The sequence below is a fragment of the Camellia sinensis genome, chromosome 6, assembly GCF_055761805.1.
Source record: "Camellia sinensis isolate YWXY chromosome 6, ASM5576180v1, whole genome shotgun sequence".
Lineage (NCBI taxonomy): Eukaryota > Viridiplantae > Streptophyta > Magnoliopsida > Ericales > Theaceae > Camellia > Camellia sinensis.
The window spans coordinates 73942675-73969706 of NC_138966.1; the positions used below are offsets into that span (position 1 = coordinate 73942675).

At 29.3% G+C, this 27032-nt stretch overlaps 1 protein-coding gene across 1 annotated transcript; it reads left to right on the top strand.

The window, feature by feature from the left end:
* Window positions 1–1578: 1578 nt before the first annotated feature.
* Window positions 1579–9505, top strand: LOC145792299 (ABC transporter G family member 39-like). The gene is made up of 5 exons (XM_082873064.1): window positions 1579–1865; window positions 1951–2016; window positions 5184–5326; window positions 8075–8218; window positions 9270–9505. The coding sequence occupies exons 1-4, from the start codon at window positions 1674–1676 to the stop codon at window positions 8088–8090; spliced, it is 417 nt and encodes a 138-aa protein (XP_082729190.1). The 5' UTR covers window positions 1579–1673; the 3' UTR covers window positions 8091–8218; window positions 9270–9505.
* Window positions 9506–27032: the final 17527 nt, after the last annotated feature.

Sequence of the window (27032 nt, forward strand, 5' to 3'; positions counted from 1 at the left end):
ATCCTTACCTCAAATGTAGAACTCAAGGAGAAGAAGAGCAAAACTCGGAAGTGCTCCAAATCCCAAATTTCTCGAATCAAAACGAAGCCCTCGACGATTAACACAACTTTTACAAAGGCCAAAGGGTAAGAAAACACTCTAACTAGATCAATCCTAAGAGAGAAGTTAGGTTTTAGAGTGAGGTGCTCTCCAATGGAGGTTTCGAAAAAGTAAGAGAGAGAAAGGAAATCAAAAAGTGATCAAAAAAAGTGATTTCATGAACTGATATAAAAACAGGTCCGCTCGAGCGTACAACACCCCGCTCGAGCGTCAGACACAGGTTCACGCTCGAGCGTCCAAAGATCCGCTCGAGCGCCCAAAGATCCGCTCGAGCGCCGGATGCACTCTCCTAGAATTTTCTGCAGACGTCCAAAATGCTGAGAGAAGGAAATTCACGCTCGAGCGTCCAAACTGCCGCTCGAGTGGAGAGGCAACAATGAAAGCCTGCTCGAGCGTCACATTGCCGCTCGAGCGGAGAGACCAAAACCTGGGCAAAAATTCTAAGTTTTAAAACACAGCCAACTTATTCCCAACTTGCCCAACACAACCCAAAACTCTAACACAAAGAGTAAGGGATAGAAATGAGGATAAGACAACAACGAATCTACGTAACCGAGTCCGGATTACAGTTAAACAACAACAGGGAATACCGGGATCGCTATATTCTTAGTTTACAATTTCACAGAAATTATCACTAAAGCACATGTAAAATTCAAATATCTGATGTGTGGATTGAAAACTATGCAGAAAATTTGCTTATTTTCTCTTAAAAAACTTTTTGTGAGTGTAGTGCATCATCTTAAATTTAATAACGTGATATCTAAAGATTGCTCTCTTTATGTTGAATTGTAATGTGAGTAGGGAATCATTGGAATTGTTGGGCTTTCTCGATCTAAGAAAAGGGTTATCAAGATACTTCACAATATCAGTGGAATCATAAAACCATCCAGGTTGGTTCATGAATTCCTCAATTTTAGATGAATGCTACTTGATTGATTTATCTGCTGGAAAATAAAAAGTTTTGGTCTCCAAAAATATAATTCGAATGCCTTCATTTTAATTTTTTTCTTTGTGATTTTAGAAATGAATACAATATAAAGTTCAAAACACCTATAGTTTTCATTTTGTGCTAAAACAGTTTTTGAAATTTTTCTAGAAAGGGGGTTGTTTCTAAAAAAAATTTATGAAAAGATTTTTCGCCAAACAAGTTTCTATACTTTCGAGAAAATGAAAATAGAAAACAAAAAACTAAAACACAACCAACTAGACATTTTCTCAAATATCCTTCAGTCATTAAATGATTATTTTTTTGTTTGTTAGGATGACACCGCTTCTTGGGCCACCTGGCTCTGGAAAGACAACACTGCTAAAGGCACTCGCAGGGAAATCTGATGACAATCTAAAGGTTTGTCATGCTCTCTAAATTCTCCCATTTGTTTCTCTTCCCAATTTTCTATTTCGTTCCATGTATTTCTTTTCCTACACGGTATTTTTTCAACATATTGATAATTTGATTATATTGGGATTGTGGACAGATATCTGGAAAAGTCACCTACTGTGGTAGAGAGTTTAAGGAATTTGTTCCTCAGAGAACGAGTGCTTATATCATCCAGCACGATCTTCACTATGGTGAAATGGCTGTTCGCGAGACATTAGATTTCTTAGGACGTTGCTTGGGAGTTGGAACGAGGTATGAAATGATGGTAGAGCTTTCAAGACGAGAGAAAGAATCGAGTATTAAGCCCGACCCTGAGATCGATGCGTTCATGAAAGCCACAACTGTGTCTGGTCAAGAAACCAGTTTGATTACAGATTTTGTTCTCAAGGTCTGTTGCTTCCATAATTACATTGTCTTTTTTTTCGCAACATAGGAAAGTATCCATAATTGTTTACAATAGATTCTTATTTCAGGGAATTGACATTAAAGAAATGCTTGCTGGTGCATCATTGATGGATGAGGCAAATAGGACCACCATGGTAAAGATTTATTATTCATTCTCTTATTATTATTACTGTTATTTTTAAGTCATTGTTGTCTTTTGATAGTAGTTTTGTTACTTGAGTAGCCAAACTATTGTCATCTTCTCAAGCAACTGAATAATGGACTTTCTACAATTATGGGAAATGTATTTTCATCTTCTTCACTTTCTTCATCTTCTCATTCTTCTCCTCCATATTTCTTTTTTTCTGGCCTTGCGAAGGATGGTCCATCTCTTTCTCGCTACACAAAGGTATTGTTATATGTTGAGGTGTGTGTCTCCCACAATAGTTGTGTACCTCTTGTGTGGTCTATTGAACTTAAATATTATATACCAAAAAAAAAAAAAAAAAGAATAGGCAAAGATTTGGTGCATTTGGCGTAGAAATAATAACATGGAGATGGAGTCATGGAGAAAATGACTCATATATTCAACACTAGTAAATAGGGAACAGGATCCAACATTTGATGCACCCAATATATTTATTGAATTCAACTCAAAAAAATCCAAATAGATAGCATACCCTGTATGAAGGAAATATGCCGCCACCAAAGTTGAAATATAATCAGTTTACAACATGCTTGTCTATGGTTGATTATATATGTGACATCCCTGTTCTGTATCCTGCTAATTGGTCCTTAAGTTGTTTATGGTTATGTGTTTAGCATGGTTTTGTATGCCATTATGTGAAAATATGTGGTTTTGAATTTCTATCTGTTCACCGTAGGAATATCTGTTTGATTTTACCGCTTCGGAAATTAAATTGGAGGCCTTATCGGCCACAGAACCCGAAATTGATTACGCCGTTGTGATTGGCATAATTTTTAGAGCCTACGGTGAAATTTAATTGAAAATTGATTCGGGTTAGATTAAACCGATTAAATTGATGAATTAGAGCCCAACTACTTTATTATTATAATCTTGGCTTTAGTGGATTTTGTTGTCAAGCTTTAAACACTCAATCTCTCCCTCCCTAGCCTCATTTTGACTGATATTAAACTCAAAGAAGAGAAGAGAGGGCCGGTTGTAGAGAGAAAAAGGGAGAGACTTGTGTAATTTGGGCTCAAGACCTGGGAATTTGAAGATCTAGCTCAGGATTTGGCTAGAGCTTGAGGGTTGAAGCTCTTAAGTAAGTGAATTCATGGACTCTTGTTTGTAATTTGTAAGTTCAAAGTTGATAGAATGTTAAAGAGCATGTAATAAGTTGATTTTTGTTGAGTTTGAAGTCTTGGAACTCATGCATGTAAGAAATTACTTTGAATCTGCATGTTTGAGCTTGAAACACATGATTCATGTAGAGTTTTGGTTGAAACTCATGTTGTAATCGCCATTTGTACCATCTAAGTTGAGAATGATGAGCATCTCCCACATGCATGTACAAATCATGGGAGTATAAGTCTTGAATGTTTGAATTTTAGCATGTTGTTGATGGGTTTGAGATATTTAGGGACATGCATGTAGATAAATCATGAAATTGAGCTTCCTGATGTTGTAATCTTGTATTAGTAGCATGTTAGCATGTGTAAATGTGTAATTTGAGCCATTGCATGCAAGTAATGTAGCTGGAAAACCGATTTGGAGCTCAAGAACACAATCTGGGAAACCCAGAATTTTGATGTCCGTTCGAGCGGGGTAATGGCCTCTCAAGCGGGAAAATCGTGCTCCCAGCACTTTTGCAGAGTTGGATATCCGCTCGAGCGGGATACCTCACGCTCGAGCGTGGAGTTTTGTAGACGGGCCTTCAGCTCGAGCGCTCTATTCCACGCTCGAGCGCATTTTTCATGCAACCAGTACTTTTGCAGGCCTTAAGGGTCCGCTCGAGCGGGTAAGTACACGCTCGAGCGGGGACCCTAATTTCTGGAATTTTGCTCATGCGTTCTGTGTTTCGTTTTCCGTTCTCTTTCACTTGTAATCACTCTTAGGCATGGGTTAAACATTATAAATGAGTTAATGAGATAAGAATAAAGCCTAAAGAGGAATATGTGAATTAAGGAACGGATTGAATTGTTAATGACCATTTTGTGTGCATGGAATGTGTAGGGTCAAGCTCCAAGGCGAATCCACAAGCCGATCACTGTGAGTAATATAAATATTCGAAAGCTTGTCAATGTCCAATTGTTTATTCCCTTAAACTTTATGAGTTGTTAATTGGGATTGTGGACAAAAGTCTGACAGGAATGAATGGGTGGACCAAAGGTCGTTTTGATATAAATGAATGGACCAAAGGTCGTCCTGATGTAAATGAATGGACCGAAGGTCGTTTTGACACATGTGAGTGGGCCGAAGGCCGTTTTGACATGAATGAGTAGGCCAAAGGTCGTTTTGACATGAATGAGTAGGCCAAAGGTCGTTTTGACATGAACGAGTAGGCCGAAGGTCGTTTTGACATGAACGAGTAGGCCGAAGGTCGTTTTGACATGAACGAGTAGGCCGAAGGTCATTTTGACATAAATGAATGGGCCGAAGGCCATTTTGACAGAAATGAATGGGCCGAAGGCCGTTTCGACATAAGTGAATGGGCCGAAGGCCGTTTTGCCATGAATAGGAGTATGAATTGGGCCCAAGGCCGTTTGGAACATGTTGTTCTACATTGTTATGTAATTTCTGCATTTGATATTATTCACTGGGCTATCGCTCACGCTCATTCATGTGTTTGTAGGTGAGCCAAGGGAAGTCCAAACCCAGCCCCAGTGAAGTCCGCTAGGAAAAATCCGAGTTTTGAGGAAGTCAGCCTTGCGTCTCACTCTCGAGACCTACCCTTGCCTTTTTGCTATGTAATTATGTTTTGTCTTGCCGGCAAGGACTTTATGTATATCTGTAAATAGTCTGTCATAGGTTGACTCGTTTTGGTTGATCCTGTCTGTAATGAATTTTGTGAAACTGTACTTTTGATGTGGGTTATTAACGTATCTGAGTATGGTTTGTTTGATGTGCATATAAGCACGGCTCAATGGACAAAGTTTTCATTTATTGCTTCCGTTTGGCCCCTTTACTCTGACAGGTTATGTCTCTTTTGGTCTGAGGCCGTAGGTAATCTTAGGATTACTGGCCGGTTATGTCCTTAACCCATAGGGGCGGGTTCGGGTCATGACAATATATATATAATCAGTTGAAAATTTCTAGTCTCAAATTCTCTTGATCCTTGTTTGTTTTCATTTTCCCCAGGGAATGGCCAGAAATTTGGGATTTCTGGTTCTAATACTATCTGTAATATTTGTATGCGAAGCTATGATATTTCATCCCATCTCGAAATCTCACCGATTTGCTGCATTAGAGCTCTTCACGCCACTTCATGGATCTTTTGGAAGGTCAAACTAAACCCTAATTAAACCCAACTTTCTTTTTCCCCCTTTATATTTTCGTTTGTTTTACTTGTAATGATCATATAAAGGCTTGATCTACTTCTCCTTCATTATTTTATTTATTTCTATAATTGAAAATTTCGATAATCTCCATTTGTTTCTTGAGAAAACACACCATTAGAAAATAAATCAATAATTATTGTTGATCTGCCAAAAAGAAATAGTTAGTAGATTCTTTGGATGTTTGTTAGAAAAACCCAGTTCAACTCAGCCAAACTTAATTTGATGTCTAGTTCAATTTGTTTAATTTGATGCTAGGTTAATTGAAAAAGTTTAATTTGATGTCTAGTTTTGTTTTGTTTGGGTTTGGGTCTCAGTCTAAATGGATTTTTATTAATTTCACTGATTACAAACAATGTGATCATATGGCTCACTTTCCTTTAACTGTATTACCATTTATGCGGTAATAAGAGTACAGTTTAATGAATGATTATTTCATGCCATTCTTCTTTAGAGTTGAAGTGGAAGTTCTTGTGAAGAAATTTTGTTTGATTCTTTTCTTAATTGATTTTCATTTGGTGTCAAAGATTTCTTTTTTTTCCACAAATTTTTTTTCTTTAGCCATGTAAACTGGATTCATTTTGGTCTATGTTGCTCTTCTTAGCCTCCGTTTGGGAAGTGGGTTGACTTTTTGGTTTTTTTGACTTTTTAGCTTTTTGGTGAGGTGTCTTCATGGTGAATGACCAAACTGCCCTTGAAGTGATTTTTTATATTTTTACTCCTTGCCATACATCCTCCACGTCAGCGTCATTGGTGCGGATTTTTTTTTTTTTTTTTTTTTATGGGATTAGGCGTATTTTTATGGTTTTTTTTTTAAATTTATGTTTTTGTCATTTTTCTTTTTGTATACATTAATTTGTTCTTTTTCTTTAATTTACATTTTTGTCTTATTTATTTTTATTGGTATACAATAATTTGTTTTTATTTTTCAAAAATGGATTTTCATGTGTTTTATTTATTTGTAAATTATGTGGCAAATGGTAATTTCTATTTTTAATTTTTTTTTGGATGAGGCGTATTTTTGATGTTTTTTTTAATTTACGTTTTTCTCATTTTTATTTTTATTTGTATACATTAATTTGTTTTTATTTTTCAAAAATAGTTTTTCATGTGTCTTATTGATTTTAAAATTACGCGGCAACTGCTAATTTCTGTTTTTAAATTTATTTATTTATTTGTTTTGGTTGGATAAGGCATATTTTTTATCTTCTTTTTTTTTTTTTTGTTAATTTATGTTTTTCTCATTTTTATTTTTATTTGTATACATTAATTTGTTTTTATTTTTCAAAAATGATTTTTTTATGTGTTTTATTTATTTTAAAATTACGTGGCAAATGCTAATTTCTGTTTTTAATTTTTTTTTTGTGTGGATGAGGCGTATTTTTGTGGTTCTTTTTTTTTTCATTTACGTTTTTGTCATTTTTTTTTTATTGTTTTCAATTTGCTTTTTTTTTTTTGGGTTTGGAAAAAGCTTGTTTATGTTTTGCTTATTTTAACATGACGTTGAAAATGTAAATTTGGGTGTTATGTTGTTGTCTTTTTATATATATATATATATTAATTTTTTTTTTTTAATTTTGGAAAAGGCTTTTTCATTTTTTTTTGACATGACGTGGAAACTACTAATTTCGGTTTCATTTTATTGATTTTTTATTTTGTTTAAATTTTTTTTTGAAAAGGTTTTTCATGTTTTTTAATTTTAAATGACGTTGACAATGCTTATTTCAGTTTCATTTTAATGTGTTTTTGTTGTTGTTGTTGTTGTTGTTGTTGTTTTCTATTTTATTTTTTTGTTGGAAAAGGCTTTATTATGTTTTTTTTTTTTTTTTTCAAATGACCTGAAAAATGATAATTTCGATTTTTTTTGTTTTAATTTTTTTTTTGTTTTTTGTTTTTGGAAAATGATTTTTTATGTTTTTTTTAAATGACGTGGAAAATGCTAATTTTTAGATGAGGCGTATTTTTGTGGTTCTTTTTTTTTTCATTTACGTTTTTGTCATTTTTTTTATTTGTATACATTAATTTGTTTTTATTTTTCAAAAATGGGTTTTCATGTGTTTTATTTTTTTTTTAAATTACATGGCAAATGCTAATTTCTGGTTTTAATTTTTTTTTTTTTTTGTGGATGAGGCGTACTTTTGTGGTTCTTTTTTTTTTTAATTTATGTTTTTGTCATTTTTATTTTTATTTGCATACATTAATTTGTTTTTATTTGTGGTTTTTCATGTGGGGGTAGTTTGGTAAATTTACCTCGAAGCGGGTTGTTGCCAATCAATTGCAGTGGCTTTTGTCTCCATTTGGCTACTTTAGCCTCTTTTGTCCCGTAGTGGCTAAAATAGCCCCAATTTGCATTGCCAAACGGACCCTTATTATATCAAAATAATGTTATCATGTCACATGTTCCTTATGGAATCAATATGTTAAATATATAAATGAAGTTTGAGCTGGTAAGATTGCAGATTGCATCTCTGTGACAGACATATGTAATAAAAAGCTGATAGGTGGAGAAAATGCTTAATATGCATATTGCATCAAAAATCTCCCAAAGAAGATAACACTTGGATTAGAAGTTTGCAGCCCTTTTTTATTTTTCCATTTTCCTTTTCTTTCTCTTGTTTCTGTAGTTGTTCAGGTACCTTCCAAGGATTCCTGTTCGCATTTGACTTATTATCTTTTATTCTTCCTGCTTATTAGTTATTCACTTGCGTAGAAGGAGTCTGCTTTTATCAAAGAAAGATACTAAAACCTATCTTTATCAATCAATCTTGCTCATCTCAAAGATGCGGTATCACATCCAATTTGGGCTTTTATACATGCTGCCTTCAGCAAGAATTCTATGTAAGTTTGTTTCCAGCATTATGTTAAGAGTTCCATCCTTGCTTTAGTTTTATTTCTTATCAATTATTTTCATGCATTTTTTGTCTTTATTTTTTCGGCAGTCCATTTTTCTGGTACTCTATTAGTTCTATCCTGACTACTTTAGTTTTATTTCTAGTCAATCATTTCTATGCATTGTAAACTTTTGGACATAACTGTGCAACCTTCTAGCTACTCTGAGTAGAATTGATATTGTATACTTTTGGACATCCCTAAAATCACAAAAAATTTGTAACTCCATTATAATTACTAAAAATGTAGTTGCTTAATATACCTTAAAAACAACAGCTAGAGAAGAGAGAACAGTAGAATAATTAATATCATACTTCAATTTAGTGTTATTTAGTCACTAGGAGAGAATTAGAACATCATATCAACTATTTGTCAATTGGAGATGCCAATTCTGGAAAATCAGCACAAAACAACGGTTCATTGGATTCCTGGTCATCCTTTGATAAACATTAATAATGAGCCCACATGAAAATTTGCATAATAGTTAAAAGGGTTTTGGGAAATGGATTGACCTTTATTCTTCTTCTTTTTTTTTTTTTTGAAGCTATCATGAAGCCTGTATGATAGGGGGAGAAAATAAGACTGTAGAGTATCTGTCTGTGGTGTGTGTGGGTATGAGTATGGTTGTGTGTGTAAATGTGTGAGTTGGATATAGAAATTGGAACTTGAAATGATATATTGGAATTGGGTGGGATCACTGTTGTAATGAAATGGCAAGGAAATGCTTATGATGGTATTAAAATGGAATGTTGACATACATAATGAGATGTAAAGATTTAATATGTTTTTCCCATATCTTGTACACTTAGACATGTCACCATACTGATGTTTACTTTTGCTAGAATTATTCTATTGGGCACATTTTCCTCACACCTACAGTTTAGAGAGAGGAAACTGAGGCCTAGACTAGACCGCATAAGGAGATGCATTTGGTTTTGGACATTCTTTTTATTTTTTGTTTAGTTGATTTTAACATGGATTATGTTTTTGATGAAAATAGGTCTTTTGAGCATCTTTCTTGGATAGAATGGATTGTATGATGGAATATGGAGATGAATGGTTGGAACATTCAACTTTTGGATATTATGGCATGTAATATATGGAGGTTGTTTCTTTCCTTTTTGATATCCTTGATAACACATGTTTGTACTATGAAAAAGATTGATAGTTATGGGAAGATTTGGAGTTTGATGCACGAACATTTGTTTGGGAAAACATATTGTAAAAAATTTACTTTGAAGCTTTTTTTTTTTTTTTTTGGTAATTGTTATTTCAAAGTATACATTTTGAATTTTATTTGTGTTAGAACTTGAGGATTTGTATGATAGCTATAGTGGAGGGTTGAGATAATGCCTCTTACTTCATTTGGTTGGTTCTGTAAAAGTCAATAGGGGCCTTGAACTTTGCCCAGTTCCAGCGCGATGCTTGTGCAAATTGTTGACAAAAATGAAGCCAAAATCATTTTTACTGCTATTCAATATCATTACAGATATTATTTTAATTCATTCAGATAAAATTAGCACAATTTCAACAAAAAAAAAAAAGATATCACGGCATTTTTTTAAAACGCCACCTAAACCATTTAGATTTAAAAAAAAAAAAATGACGGCGTTTCAAAAACGTCACTAAATATAATAGTGATGACATAGTACTGAAGGGTAGTGACGTCATACTAATATAGCGACGTTTTTCAAACGCCATAAAGCTATAGCGACGGTTGCGTTGTCGACGTTTGGTACTAAACGCCACGAAAAAGAATTATCGACGTTTTTAATACCTATAGCGGCATTTTTTAAACGCCATTAAAAGTGAATTTTCCAGCAATGTGGTAATTTTTTATGGTTATATTATCAATATTGTAATTTTTGTTATATTTTTTTTGTACAAAAAAAAAAATTATAATTGTTATTTCAAGTAGGCAACCAAAGAGTGAGTGAATTGAATTATTAAAAATAATTTCACAATATTAAAAAATTAACCCGAATAATAAATAAATAAATATGCTCAACAATATAAAATAGAGTAATGAAATAGAATGAGTAAAGGAAAGATAAATTAAACACAACAATTTATAATGGTTCAAAACGCCGGGCTTACGTCCACTCTTCAAGTATCCTCCTCAAAATTCCTCCACTATTCTTCAAATAGTATTACACCACTAGTTTCACGGGTGTTAGTAAACCTTTACAATAAGTGACCAATCCCGATCACTCCGACTAGTTTAGAATCCGGTGTCTAGTCACACTTAATCCAAGAGATTTATTCCAAGAAATCACTCACAAAAAATCTCTTTTTACAAGTATAAAATGAATAAGGGATAAAAATATAAAAAAAAAACCCTTATGCAATTTTGCTCAAACTCTCAACAAATTTTCTCACTAAAAATGCAACTCAGTGAAGTACAATACAATATTTGAGAGTAGTTTAATATCATAGATTTTTTCTTTTATTTTTACTTCCTCACTTCTTGTGTTTCTCCAACTAAAATACTTCTTATATATCATAAAATTATATCCGTTGGCTCATATCTATTAGAGGAGACACATTGAGCATGGGCAGCAATCATTTTCAAATATGGTAAGCGGGGATTGAAAATATAGACAACGTCGCTTTCAATAAATAGTAATTTAATTTTTTCAACCATTTCTCATGAAAAAACGAGTGCATTGCATAGTAATTTTTGTAGTAAAATATTTGAATGCATAGTGACTTCTGTATTAAAATACTTGTATGCATAGTAAAATCTCTTTAAATAACATTTCTATATACCCTTTTTAAAATCTTTGTAATTATTGTAAAGATTTTAGATACACTCTAATAAAAATAACCAACCATCCCGTGTGAGTATATCAAATTTTGTCAAAAGAAAACAACTCACCAATATCACATTTGTTCAAAAAATACAACCAATCAATATCAAATTTGTCAAAAGATGAATAGTGACCAACCGTATTTTTTAAAACATAAATAGTAAATTTTATAATTTTTTTTTTTTTGTAAAAGAAGATCTTACACAGTAATTTTGATTTAAATAATATTTATAACAAATACATCAAATAACATATATTTTAAACAAATAATATTTTGTGTCAAAGAATATAAAATATGTATATTAAAAAATCACAATTTATACAATAATATTTTAGACATCATCAAAATGAAATCACATGATTAACAATAATATACACATCTTTAAAAGAGGTATACCATATGCATTCCTAGTTATATCATTTTTTTTCTTTGGTTAAGACTAGTTTTCTTATTTAGTTATGATATTATTTTAGTTATGGAAAAATTACTCATAAATCCCATATTGAAAAATGTTACTCCATCTAGTCCTAAATGTTTTCTTATAAACCATTTAGTCCTTTTCTTACATCACAACATCATCATCAAAATAAACATCAAACATCATCATCAAAACAACATCAAACATCACAACATCTCAATCAATGGGTTTTCATCTCTTTGCTTTCTGAGTTCTAGGGTTTTTTGACATCCTTTGGAACTTTCTTGATCCAATGGAGGAAGACAACAGCGCGAGGATGAAGGGGGTCCTGAAGTGGTTCAGTGACCAAAAGGGTTTCGGTTTCATCACCCCCAATGACGGCGGCGAAGATCTCTTTGTCCACCAGTCCTCCATCAAATCCGACGGTTTTCGCATCCTCGGCGACGGCGAGGCCGTCGAGTTCGTCATCGATTCAGGTGATGACGGCCGCACCAAAGCCGTCGATGCCACCGGCCCCAACGGAGCTCCCGTTCAGGGCACTACCCGCGGAGGAGGCGGAGGAATCTAACTCTCTCATCAAAACCTTACCCTACAATGTCAACATCTTCTCAATCAATTCCCTCTTAATCCCGTACGGGTTTGATCTGATGGCCTCCGAGACTCAACCCCCGTTGGGTCTTAACATCACCAAAGCCCTAATCTGATGATGATGTTTGATAAAAAAAAAAAATGTTTAATCGTTATTTTGATGTTTTATGTTATTTTAATCGTTATTTTGATGTTTAATCGTTACTAAAAAAATTGTTTAATCGTTATTTTGATGTTGTTTTGATGATGATGTTGTGATGTTTGATATTGTTTTGATGATGATGTTTGATGATTGTGATGTTTGATGTTTGAGGTTTGTTTTGATGATGATGATGATGTTGTTTTGATGATGATGTTTGATGTTCACAATACCACTAAGGGAAAACAAACATCTACAGAGTAAAGGTTTTGGGCATTTCAGTCAATACCACGTTGGGATTTTCCTCATTTACCCTTACTAAAAAGCACAAAACATAGTGTAACATTGGTTATTTTGTTATTAACATTAGCTTGGGACGAATTGGATCACAAGATAAAATGTAGGACCAAATGGGTCATAAGATAAAGATTTGGGATTTATTGGTGCATGGCCCTTTAGTTATCACACATGAAATAGTTATACTTCATATTGTGTTTGATTATGATATATATATTTTAAAGTTATGACTCAAAAAGTATGAAATTATATCATTTTATTCTTTAATTATAAGGTGCATATGGTATTTTCTAAAAAAAAATTGTCATTTTGTGATTTGTCTTAATGATTTTTTCTGATGTAATTATAAAATGACACTCTTTTGAATTTTAAATTGTATTTTGAAATTTTTTGAATTTAGTTTTTTATTAGAAATTTAAAAATGTTTAAGAAAATTTTATTTTTTTATTTTAAATATATAGTTTTTATTTTAAATACTTTATATTTTTTTAATTTTAAATATTTTATTTTATTTCTTAAATGTTTTTTAAAATATTTTAAACTCAAAATATAACTCCACACTCAAATCATAACTAAACACATAATATAAAATTTAATTCAAAACTCTTTTCAAAACTTATAACCAAACACATAATTCAAAACTTAATTCAAAAACTCTTTTTAAAATTCTATTAACAAAATTGTTTAAAATTATTTTTTATTTAATATTTTTTTGAAAAAAAAATTCAAAATATTTTTTGATTTTTAAAAAAATATTTTTTGTTATTTTTTTAAGTATTGGCCAAATAATTTTGTTATGATTTAGATATATATGGCGATCCAAAATTTTTTGAAATTTTTTTAAAAATAAATATTTACAAAAAAGTAAATATAGTTAAAAATATGTTTATAAAATAAAATATTTAAAATAAAAAATAAAAAATATTTTAAAAAATACAACTCAAATATTTTAAAAAATACAGCACGCAATTTTATGAAATACAGTGCAAATTAAAAAAATACAACTCAAAACTAAATAAATTTTCTCTTTTCAGACTCAACTCATAACTCATAACTCAAAACACAACTCTACACTCAAATTATAATTCTAAAAATAATTTTAAAAAACAAAATAAAAAAATATTATTTTGAATTTTTTTTTTTTAAAAAGAGTTTTGAAAAAAGTTTAATTATGAGTTTTGAAAATATTTTTTAGTTTGAGTTTTGAATTGTGTATTTGGTTATGAGTTTTGAAATTTTTTTATTAGAACTACATGTACAATTGTACAATTTCAAAACTCAACCAAACGGGACCTTACATTTTGCTAAAAAGCAAGTACACGAATGCAAATGCACATACAAAAAGAAAAAAAATGTTCTATTTCATTATCAATAATTATGAGAAAATCACATCGATAAATCTATATTTCAAATTTAAATATAGCGGGTTGATTTTGAATTTGAATGATCTGGTACACCTCTTTCATTCTAATTTCTATCCATATAATGAAGAGGATTTAAATCTTAAAATGAACTACAATAGAAAAAAATGTCCAAATTTTAAATAAATGATATAGATCTAATTTAGTATAATGTGCGAAATATCTAAAAACCAATTGATTTACAAATTTAAATTTTTAAGGCCCTTCTGTATGCATATATATATATATATACTAGTAGAAAATGCCCGTGCAAGACACGGGCTACTATTGTGTTGATTGAGTAAAAAATTGATTAAAAAATACATTATAAATAAAATTAATATTCATCATTAAAAAAATAATTATTCCACAGAAAGACTAAGGAATAACATTCTATTTGATGCTAATGTTATTCCAGTAAATCAAACATAATTTTGAATTGCGTCATAGGGCAAGAATTTATATGGATGAGATAAAGAATTAGATGAAATAAATAAGTGGATATATATTTAGTCAGGATGGGATAATTAGATAAAATGAGTAGACATTATTATATTATGTTTGGTTGGAATGATTTAAAATATCTAATTATTTTTTATTAATAAATAATGATATCAAGTGTTAATAATAATATGATATTACCATTACCCAAATTTTTTTTTTTTTTACTTAATGTAACTTCTACATAATATTTATTAAATTTTTTTTTTGAACCTTTCTTCCTCCATATGTCAAATTTAATATGGGTAGGACAATACTACCAAGAAAAATTATGTAGTGTTCTTGGGACAAATTCACATGTTGCTTCAATGTGAAATTTATTTATTAAAATTGTGAGATCCAATACTTTTTATTAGAATTTTGAAGGATGAGTTGACAAGTGTCATGTAATAAGTGATGTGAAGTTGTGAGATTCAATACTTTTTATTAGAATTTTGAAGATAAGTTGACAAGTGATAAATGATGTGAAACAATATTCCAACACTACCAAATAATCATTCACTCCACTACTATGTTACTTTGGCAAATGAAAACTTGATGATTAAAGTGTTTACAGATATAATATATTGTTAAATGACATTTTGCTTGAAGATGCTTTTAGGCCTCTTCAAATTATTTTTTTCCTAAACAAAACCACAGTGTAACAGTAATATTAAGTTATTGACACGTGTCAGCATGCAATAATAGAACATTACATGATGGTGACTATGTAAATATAATTATATTATTTAATTCAATCCACTAACACATTTGCATAATGAGGTGAGCTATATCCATGTAGTAGCCTAAATTCCATTAGAGGACATGGAAAAACAAAGGAAGCCCTGAAAACAGAGGGTAATTCTTACAGAAATAGGACAAAAAACAAGCCACCCATGAATGAACAATAAACTCAAAGCAACTCTTATAGTAATATAGATATATTGATACATTGCATTGTTGGTACCATACCAGCTAAAGCGCAAATGGTAATTTGATTGAACAAAATACCAGTTAGTAGTTCCAAAAAAGCAATTACCAAAATACTGAATTTTAATATTTACACTACTGACCCGGGCATTAGAGCATTATTTATAGTATTAACTCACAAAACATGTTAATCTAAAAAAAACTCAGTTCAACTCAGCCAAACTTAATTTGATGTCTAGTTCAATTTGTTTAATTTGATGCTAGGTTAATTGAAAAAGCTTAATTTGATGTCTAGTTTTGTTTTGTTTGGGTTTGGGTCTCAGTCTAAATGGATTTTTATTAATTTCACTAATTACAAACAATGTGATCATATGGCTCACTTTCCTTTAGCTGTATTACCATTTATGCGGTAATAAGAGTACAATTTAATGAATGATTATTTCATGCCATGCTTCTTTAGAGTTGAAGCGGAAGTTCTTGTGAAGAAATTTTGTTTGATTCTTTTCTTAATTGATTTTCATTTGGTGTCAAAGATTTCTTTTTTTCCCACAAATTTTTTTTCTTTAGCCATGTAAACTGGATTCATTTTGGTCTATGTTGCTCTTCTTAGCCTCCGTTTGGGAAGTGGGTTGGCTTTTTGGCTTTTTTTGACTATTTTAGTCTGGGGCTAAAAAGCCTGATTTAGGAAGGACTTTTTGGCTTTTTTGACTTTTTTGTTTTTTGGTAAGGTGTCTTCATGGCGAATGACCAAACTGCCCTTGAAGTGATTTTTTATATTTTTACTCCTTGCCATACATCCTCCATGTCAGCGTCATTGGTGCGGATTTTTTTTTTTTTTTTTTTTTTATGGGATTAGGCGTATTTTTATGGTTTTTTTTTTTAATTTATGTTTTTGTCATTTTTCTTTTTGTATACATTAATTTGTTCTTTTTCTTTAATTTACGTTTTTATCTTATTTATTTTTATTGGTATACAATAATTTGTTTTTATTTTTCAAAAATAGATTTTCATGTGTTTTATTTATTTGTAAATTACGTGGCAAATGGTAATTTCTATTTTTAATTTTTTTTTGGATGAGGCATATTTTTGATTTTTTTTTAATTTACGTTTTTCTCATTTTTATTTTTATTTGTATACATTAATTTTTTTTTTATTTTTCAAAAATAGTTTTTCATGTGTCTTATTTATTTTAAAATTACGCGGCAACTGCTAATTTCTGCTTTTAAATTTATTTATTTATTTATTTTGGTTGGATAAGGCGTATTTTTGATGTTCTTTTTTTTTTGTTAATTTACGTTTTTCTCATTTTTATTTTTATTTGTATACATTAATTTGTTTTTATTTTTCAAAAATGGTTTTTTATGTGTTTTATTTATTTTAGAATTACATGGCAACTGCTAGTTTCTGTTTTTAAATTTATTTATTTATTTATTTTGGTTGGATGAGGCGTATTTTTGTGGTTCTTTTTTTTTCATTTACGTTTTTGTCATTTTTTTTTATTGTTTTCAATTTACTTTTTTTTTTTTGGGTTTGGAAAAAGCTTTTTTATGTTTTGTTTTTTTTAACATGACGTTGAAAATGTAAATTTGGGTGTTATGTTATTGTCTTTATATATATATATATATATTAATTTTTTTTTATTTTGGAAAAGGCTTTTTCATTTTTTTTTTGAAATGACATGGAAACTGCTAATTTCGGATTCATTTTATTGATTTTTTATTTTGTTTTTTTTTTTTGAAAAGGTTTTTCTTGTTTTTTAATTTTAAATGACGTTGACAATGCTTATTACAGTTTCATTTTGATGTGGTTTTTTGTTGTTGTTGTTTTTTATTTTATTTTTTTGTTGGAAAAGGCTTTATTATTTTGTTTTTTTTTTTTTTTCCAAATGACCTGAAAAATGATAATTTCGGTTTTTTTTTTTGTTTTAATTTGTTTTTTGTTTTTTGTTTTTTGTTTTTGGAAAATGATTTTTTATGTTTTTTTTAAATGACGTGGAAAATGCTAATTTTTGGATGAAGCGTATTTTTGTGGTTCTTTTTTTTTTTTCATTTACGTTTTTGTCATTTTTTTTATTTGTATACATTAATTTGTTTTTATTTTTCAAAAATGGGTTTTCATGTGTTTTATTTTTTTTAAAATTACATGGCAAATGCTAATTTCTGGTTTTAATTTTTTTTTTTTGTGGATGAGGCGTATTTTTGTGGTTTTTTTTTTTTAATTTATGTTTTTGTCATTTTTATTTTTATTTGCATACATTAATTTGTTTTTATTTGTGGTTTTTCATGTGGGGGTAGTTTGGTAAATTTACCTCGAAGTGGGTTGTTGCCAATCAATTGCAGTGACTTTTGTCTCCATTTAGCTACTTTAGCCTCATTTGTCCCGTAGTGGCTAAAATAGCCCATATTTGCATTGCCAAACGGACCCTTATTATATCAAAATAATGTTATCATGTCACACGTTCCTTATGGAATCAATATGTTAAATATATAAATGAAGTTTGAGCTGATAAGATTGCAGATTGCACCTCTGTGACAGACATTTGTAATAGAAAGCTGATAGGTGGAGAAAATGCTTGATATGCATATTGCATCAAAAATCTCCCAAAGAAGATAACACTTGGATTAGAAGTTTGCAGCCCTTTTTTATTTTTCCATTTTCCTTTTCTTTCTCTTCTTTATGTAGTTGTTCAGGTACCTTCCAGGGATTCCTGTTCACATTTGACTTATTATCTTTTATTCTTCATGCTTATTAGTTATTCACAAGCCTAGAAGGAGTCGGCTTTTATCAAAGAAAGATACTAAAACCTATCTTTATCAATCAATCTCGCTCATCTCAAAGATGCGGTATCGCATCCAATTTGGGCTTTTATACATGTTGCCTTCAGCAAGAATTCTATGTAAGTTTGTTTCCAGCATTATGTTAAGAGTTCCATCCTTGCTTTAGTTTTATTTCTTATCAATTATTTTCATGCATTTTTTGTCTTTATTTTTTTCGGCAGTCCATTTTTCCGGTACTCTATTAGTTCTATCCTGACTACTTTAGTTTTATTTCTAGTCAATCATTTCTATGCATTGTAAACTTTTGGACCTAACTGTGCAACCTCCTAACTGCTCTGAGTAGAATTGATATTGTATGCTTTTGGACATCCCTAAAATCACAAAAAATTTGTAACTCCATTATAATTACTAAAAATGTAGTTGCTAAATATACCTTAAAAACAACAGCTAGAGAAGAGAGAACAGTAGAATAATTACTATCATACTTCAATTTAGTGTTATTTAGTCACTAGGAGAGAATTAGAACATCATATCAACTATTTGTCAATTGGAGATGCCAAATTCTGGAAAATCAGCACAAAACAACGGTTCATTGGATTCCTGGTCATCCTTTGATAAACATTAATAATGAGCCCACATGAAAATTTGCACAATAGTTAAAAGGGTTTTGGGAAATGGGTTGACCTTTATTCTTCTTCTTTTTTTTTTTTAAAGCTATCATGAAGCCTGTATGATAGGGGGAGAAAATAAGACTGTAGAGTATCTGTCTGTGGTGTTTGTGGGTATGAGTATGGTTGTGTGTGTAAATGTGTGAGTTGGATATGGAAATTGGAACTTGAAATGATATATTGGAATTGGGTGGGATCACTGTTGTAATGAAATGGCAAGGAAACGCTTATGATGGTATTAAAATGGAATGTTGACATACATAATGAGATGTAAAGATTTAATATGTTTTTCCCATATCTTGTACACTTAGACATGTCACCATACTGATGTTTACTTTTGCTAGAATTATTCTACTGGGCACATTTTCCTCACACCTACAGTTTAGAGAGAGGAAACTGAGGCCTAGACTAGACCGCATAAGGAGATGCATTTGTTTTTGGACATTCTTTTTTTTTTTTTTTTGTTTAGTTGATTTTAACATGGATTATGTTTTTGATAAAAATAGGTCTTTTGAGCATCTTTCTTGGATAGAATGGATTGTATGATGGAGTATGGAGATGAATGGTTGGAACATTCAACTTTTGGATATTATGGCATGTAATATATGGAGGTTGTTTCTTTCCTTTTTGATATCCTTGATAACACATGTTTGTACTATGAAAAAGATTGATAGTTATGGGAAGATTTGGAGTTTGATGCACGAATATTTGTTTGGGAAAACATATTGTAAAAAATTTACTTTGAAGCTTTTTTTTTTTTTTTGGTAATTATTATTTCAAAGTATACATTTTGAATTTTATTTGTGTTAGAACTTGAGGATTCGTATGATAGCTATAGTGGAGGGTTGAGATAATACCTCTTACTTCATTTGGTTGCTTCTGTAAAAGTCAATAGGGGCCTTGAACTTTGCCCAGTTTCCAGCGCGATGCTTGTGCAAATTGTTGACAAAAATGAAGCCAAAATCATTTTTACTGCTATTCAATTTCATTACAGATATTTTTTTAATTCATTCACATAAAATTAGCACAATTTAAAAAAAAAAAAAACGGATATCACGGCATTTTTTAAAAATGCCACCTAAACCATTCAGATTTTAAAAAAAAAGATATGACGGCGTTTCAAAAACATCACTAAATATAATAGTGACGTCATAGTACTGAAGGGTAGGGCATTTGGCGGCGTTTAAAAACGCCGCCTATACGAATATAGCGACATTTTTTAAACGCCATAAAGCTATAGCGACGGCCGCGTTGTTGACGTTTGGTACTAAACGCCACGAAAAAGAATTATCGACGTTTTTAATACCTATAGCGGCATTTTTTAAACACCATTAAAAGTGAATTTTCCAGCAATGTGGTAATTTTTTATGGTTATATTATCAATATTGTAATTTTTGTTATATTTTTTTTGTACAAAGAAAAATTATAATTGTTATTTCAAGTAGGCAATCAAAGAGTGAGTGAATTGAATTATTAAAAATAATTTCACAACATTAAAAAATTAACCCGAATAATAAATAAATAAATATGCTCAATAATATAAAATAGAGTAATGAAATAGAATGAGTAAAGGAAAGATAAATTAAACACAACAATTTATAATGGTTCAAAACGCCGGGCTTACGTCCACTCTTCAAGTATCCTCCTCAAAATTCCTCCACTATTCTTCAAATAGTATTACACCACTAGTTTCACGGGTGTTAGTAAACCTTTACAATAAGTGACCAATTCCGATTACTCCGACTAGTTTAGAATCCGGTGCCTAGTCACACCTAATCCAAGAGATTTTATTCCAAGAAATCACTCACAAAAACTCTCTTTTTACAAGTATAAAATGAATAAGGGATAAAAAATAAAAATAAAAAAACCCTTATGCAATTTTGCTCAAACTCTCAACAAATTTTCTCACAGAAAATGCAACTCAATGAAGTACAATACAATATTTGAGAGTAGTTTAATATCTTAGATTTTTCTTTTATATTTACTTCCTCACTTCTTGTGTTTCTCCAACTAAAATACTTCTTATATATCATAAAATTATATCCGTTGGCTCATATCTATTAGAGGAGACACATGTGGAGCATGGGCACCAATCATTTTCAAATATGGTAAGCGGGGATTGAAAATATAGACAACGGTCGCTTTCAATAAATAGTAATTCAATTTTTTTCAACCATTTCTCATGAAAAAACGAGTGCATTGCATAGTAATTTTGTAGTAAAATATTTGAATGCACAGTGACTTCTGTATTAAAATACTTGTATGCATAGTAAAATCTCTTTAAATAACATTTATATATACCCTTTTTAAAATCTTTGTAATTATTGTAAAGATTTTAGATACACTCTAATAAAAATAACCAACCATCCCGCGTGAGTATATCAAATTTTGTCAAAAGAAAACAACTCACCAATATCACATTTGTTCAAAAAATACAACCAATCAATATCAAAATTGTCAAAAGATGAATAGTGACCAACCGTATTTTCTAAAACATAAATAGTAAATTTTATAATTATATTTTGTAAAATCAGATCTTACATAGTAATTTTGATTTAAATAATATTTATAACAAATACATCAAATAACATATATTTTAAACAAATAATATTTTGTGTCAAAGAATATAAAATATGTATATTAAAAAATCACAATTTATAATAATATTTTAGATATCATCAAAATAAAATCACATGATTTACAATAATATACACATCTTTAAAAGAGGTATACCATATGCATTCCTAGTTATATCATTTTTTTCTTTGGTTAAGACTAGTTTTCTTATTTAGTTATGATATTATTTTAGTTATCACACATGAAATAGTTATACTTCATATTGTGTTTGATTATGATATATATTTTTTAAAGTTATGACTTAAAAAATATGAAATTATATCATTTTATTCTTTAATTATAAGGTGCATATGGTATTTTCTAAAAAAAAATTGTCATTTTGTGATTTGTCTTAATGATTTTTTCTGATGTAATTATAAAATGACACTCTTTTGAATTTTAAATTGTATTTTGAAATTTTTTGAATTTAGTTTTTTATTAGAAATTTAAAAATATTTAAGAAAATTTTATTTTTTTTATTTTAAATACATTTTATTTTTTTAATTTTAAATATTTTATTTTATTTCTTAAATATTTTTTAAAATATTTTAAACTCAAAACATAACTCCACACTCAAATCATAACTAAACACATAATATAAAATTTAATTCAAAACTCTTTTCAAAACTTATAACCAAACACATAATTCAAAACTCAATTCAAAAACTCTTTTTAAAATTCTATTAACAAAATTGTTTAAAATTTTTTTGAAAAAAAAATTCAAAATATTTTTTGTTATTTTTTTAAGTATTGGCCAAATAATTTTGTTATGATTTAGATATATATGGCAATTCAAAATTTTTTGAATTTTTTTTAAAACTAAATATTTAAAAAAAGTAAATATAGTTAAAAATATGTTTATAAAATAAAATAAAATAAAATATTTAAAATAAAAAATAAAAATTATATATTTAAAATAAAAAATAAAAAATATATATTTAAAATAAAAAATTAAAAATATTTAAAAAAATACAGCTCAAATATTTTAAAAAATACAGCGCGCAATTTTATGAAATGCAGTGCAAATTAAAAAAATACAACTCACAACTAAATAAATTTTCTCTTTTCAAAACTGAACTCGTAACTCATAACTCAAAACACAACTCCATACTCAAATTATAATTTTAAAAATAATTTTAAGAAACAAAATAAAAAAATATTATTTTGAATTTTTTTTTTTAAAAAAGAGTTTTGAAAAAATTTTAATTATGAGTTTTGAAAATATTTTTTGGTTTGAGTTTTGAATTGTGTATTTGGTTATGAGTTTTGAAATTTTTTTATTAGAACTACATGTACAATTGTACAATTTCAAAACTCAACCAAACGGGACCTTACATTTTGCTAAAAAGCAAGTACACGAATGCTAATGCACATACAAAAAGAAAAAAAATGTTCTATTTCATTATCAATAATTATGAGAAAATCACATCGATATATCTATATTTCAAATTTAAATATAGCGGGTTGATTTTGAATTTGAATGATCTGGTACACCTCTTTCATTCTAATTTCTATCCATATAATGAAGAGGATTTAAATCTTAAAATGAACTACAATAGAAAAAAATGTCCAAATTTTAAATAAATGATATAGATCTAATTTAGTATAATGTGAGAAATATCTAAAAACCAATTGATTTACAAATTAAAATTTTTAAGGCCCTTCTGCATGTATATATATATACTAGCAGAAAATGCCCGTGCAAGACACGGGCTACTATTGTGTTGATTGAGTAAAAAATTGATTAAAAAATACATTATAAATAAAATTAATATTCATCATTAAAAAAATAATTATTCCACAGAAAGACTAAGGAATAACATTCTATTTGATGCTAATGTTATTCCAGTAAATCAAACATAATTTTGAATTGCGTCATAGGGCAAGAATTTATATGGATGAGATAAAGAATTAGATGAAATAAATAAGTGGATATATATTTAGTCAGGATGGGATAATTAGATAAAATGAGTAGACATTATTATATTATGTTTGGTTGGAATGATTTAAAATATCTAATTATTTTTTATTAATAAATAATGATATCAAGTGTTAATAATAATATGATATTACCATTACCCAAATTTTTTTGTTACTTGATGTAACTTCTACATAATATTTATTAAAAATTTTTTTTGAACCTTTCTTCCTCCATATGTCAAATTTAATATGGGTAGGACAATACTACCAAGAAAAATTATGTAGTGTTTTTGGGACAAATTCACATGTTGCTTCAATGTGAAATTTATTTATTAAAATTGTGAGATCCAATACTTTTTATTAGAATTTTGAAGGATGAGTTGACAAGTGTCATGTAATATAAGTTGTGAGATTCAATACTTTTTATTAGAATTTTGAAAATAAGTTGACAAGTGATAAATGATGTGAAACAATATTCCAACACTACCAAATAATCATTCACTCCACTACTGAATGTTACTTTGGCAAATGAAAACTTGATGATTAAAGTGTTTACAGATATAATATATTGTTAAATGACATTTTGCTTGAATATGCTCTTAGGCCTCTTCAAATTATTTTTTTCCTAAACAAAACCACAGTGTAACAGTAATATTAAGTTATTGACACGTGTCAGCATGCAATAATAGAACATTACATGATGGTGACTATGTAAATATAATTATATTATTTAATTCAATCCACTAACACATTTGCATAATGAGGTGAGGTATATCCATGTAGTAGCCTAAATTCCATTAAAGGACATGCAAAAACGAAGGAAGCCCTGAAAACAGAGGGTAATTCTTACAGAAATAGGACAAAAAACAAGCCACCCATGCATGAACAATAAACTCAAAGCAACTCTTATAGTAATTTAGATATATTGATACATTGCATTGTTGGTACCATACCAGCTAAAGCGCAAATGGTAATTTGATTGAACAAAATACCAGTTAGTACTACCAAAAAAGCAATTACCAAAATACTGAATTTTAATATTTACACTACTGACCCGGACATTAGAGCATTATTTATAGTATTAACTCACAAAACATGTTAATCTAAAAAAAACTCACAAAACACCGTCTAGAGTGACATTAATAGACAGGAATTTAGCCAATGCTCATAGGATACGACGTGAATAAGATTTTATAAATTTATTGATGTAGTCTATTTCTAAAATAATCTTTTTTGTTCATTAATATTCCGTATGAGATTTTTATCGGCATATTCCATTGATTTTATCAAAAGACAATAATGCCGGCCAGCTTATTTACAGTATTTCACTTATTTCTTCTTCCTGAACATGTTCCAAATTTCGTAAAACCTTTTTTTTTCCAAAATTTTTGTTACTAATGCCAGAAAAAAAAAAAAAAAGACAAAAATTTCCTTTATTCTTTACTTTTTTTACACGTTTTTTCGTAAAAAGTCAAAAAATATTCCAAGCATACTAATTTTTTTTCAACTCATATTTTAGCCAATAAATTAAAAAGTCACTAAAATAGTCTATTTCCAAAAGTTTATACAAAATGTTTTGCTAAACCGTGAAAATGGTGCCCAAGTCCACCTATGGGCTTGGCCCAAATAACTAACAAGTCAGCCCGTAGGCTAGCCCAACAAATTGAGTTTCGAACCTACTTTTGGACACTTTTTTCTTATTTTTTTTGAACCAACTTCAGCAACTAGGGCCAACGTAATCTAAAAGTCTTATTTTAGTTGGGCCAGCTCGTTGGGTATGGGCTTGGACTGAGTATATGGCTTTTAGTGCATATGGCTTCTTCCAAAAAAAGAGTATTATTATTTTAAAAATAAAAGTTTTGAACTAGCTACCTTGAACAAAAATTATGATCTTCAATGGAAAAAATGGAGCAGTGATGACCATTCCACCTTTCTTTTAGGTGAATGTTATAAAATTTCTAACCCAAAAGTTTGAGTTGTCTAACTCATATTGACGAAAAAGTACAAACAAATAGGGAAAAAAAAAATAAAAATAAAAACACTATAGCTTGATTAGAAATTTCAATTCATTGGTATGGTTGTGAATTGGATTTTTGACCTAGTGGGATGATACACGACATTTTCCACCCACTTTTTTCACTAAAGAGAAAAAAACAGTAATGGTAAATAAATAAGCAATAAAAAATTGCACCTGATGATGTCAATATTACACGGCCTTAATTGACCTTTTCACCTCATAAATAGAACAGTGCTACCTACATACCGACAATTGTTACACAAAAAATATATATATTTAGAATATTTAATTTATGGCTAAGAATTATTTAAGAGGTGTATTTCACCATACAAGAGTTAATCTTAACATATATTATTTATCCGAATATGTTTTTGTGCACATATAAGTATTTGAATAGGAAAAACCACAGCTCTATTTTGTTGAGTTTTCAAAATTTATTTTTGAAAACAGATTACGATTATCAAATCGATTTATTTTTTATTTTTTATTTTTTGTAAATGATATACACGAAGGTCTAATAAAATAATTAGCTTGGATCATCGAAATGAGACTCGCAATAAGTCCCACGGACCCGAACAACACCATCCCGTTCTCTAGTCCATATCATAAACTGAAGGGAAGTCAGGTCCAATTTATTATTATTTGTTAGGTAAATTGCACTAACCTCCCTTGAGGTTGGAAAAAAATATAGTAGTACTACAATTTTAGTATGATTACACTAACCTTTCTTTTAGTAAAGTAAAAGTGCTTAAAACTAATGTAAATAATGTAAAAACAAAAAAGAAATAAAAATATTTTAGTGTAAATGAGAGGACAATATCAAATTTTCATCTGTAAGACTAACAAATTATTGACAAAAATAAGATTAAGTATTATATGAATTAAAACCTTGAGGAAAGTCAATATAATTATGTTAAAACTATAAAGTTTATTATATTTTCTCTACATCTCAGGGAGGTCAGTGCAATTTACCCAAAATTTTTTTGAAAGGAAACACATAAATCTAGTTATTAAATGTATCCAACATATAAGTTGTGATTTTTTTTAGTTTATGTTTGTCTTTAATTTTTTTTAAAAATTTTTTAGTTAAAATATATTACTTTTTAAAGCCTATTTAGAATAGAAGATTCTATTTTATTTTATTTTTAAAATGGGAAAAATATCGGTAACAAACCAACTATTATAGACTTTTTGAATAATGATTTTTTTAAATTGTTATTTTTATTTTAAACATTGTGTAATATAAATGGACATTAAAAGGACAATATTTGACAATTATTACAAAAAGTAATTAAAAACAGTTTAACTTACTAACTAGTACCAAATGAACTGAGACAAAATCACAATGAGTAATATTAAGAATTTCAAATAAATTATCAAATATTCACCCCAATAGAAACCAGCCCATTAGTTATATTGGATTTGCTTGCAAACTTGCATATCATTAATTGCTGGAAAGTGCATGACCTGCAACTTTATTTGGCTAAAATTCAGACCCTTTTGAAGAAAAAAGAAAAATGTTTTCATTTAAGCAACAATAAGATGCAACCAAGTCTACAAATGTGCGTTGGATATGGTTTTCGTTTTCTGTTTTTGAAAATACAAAGAAGACAGAAATTGATGCACAAAATTTTAATTGATGAACTGTTTTTGAAATCTGTTCTTGAAATTATTTTGTTTAAAATATCTTGATTTTGGGATG

Bases quoted from the DNA above. Each gene is read 5' to 3' on its own strand.
- LOC145792299 (XM_082873064.1), top strand. From the start codon at position 1,674: ATGGCTGTTCGCGAGACATTAGATTTCTTAGGACGTTGCTTGGGAGTT. The intron at 1,866-1,950 runs GTCTGTTGCTTC...TTCTTATTTCAG, and splicing joins TTACAGATTTTGTTCTCAAG to GGAATTGACATTAAAGAAAT. The intron at 2,017-5,183 runs GTAAAGATTTAT...CATTTTCCCCAG, and splicing joins AGGCAAATAGGACCACCATG to GGAATGGCCAGAAATTTGGG.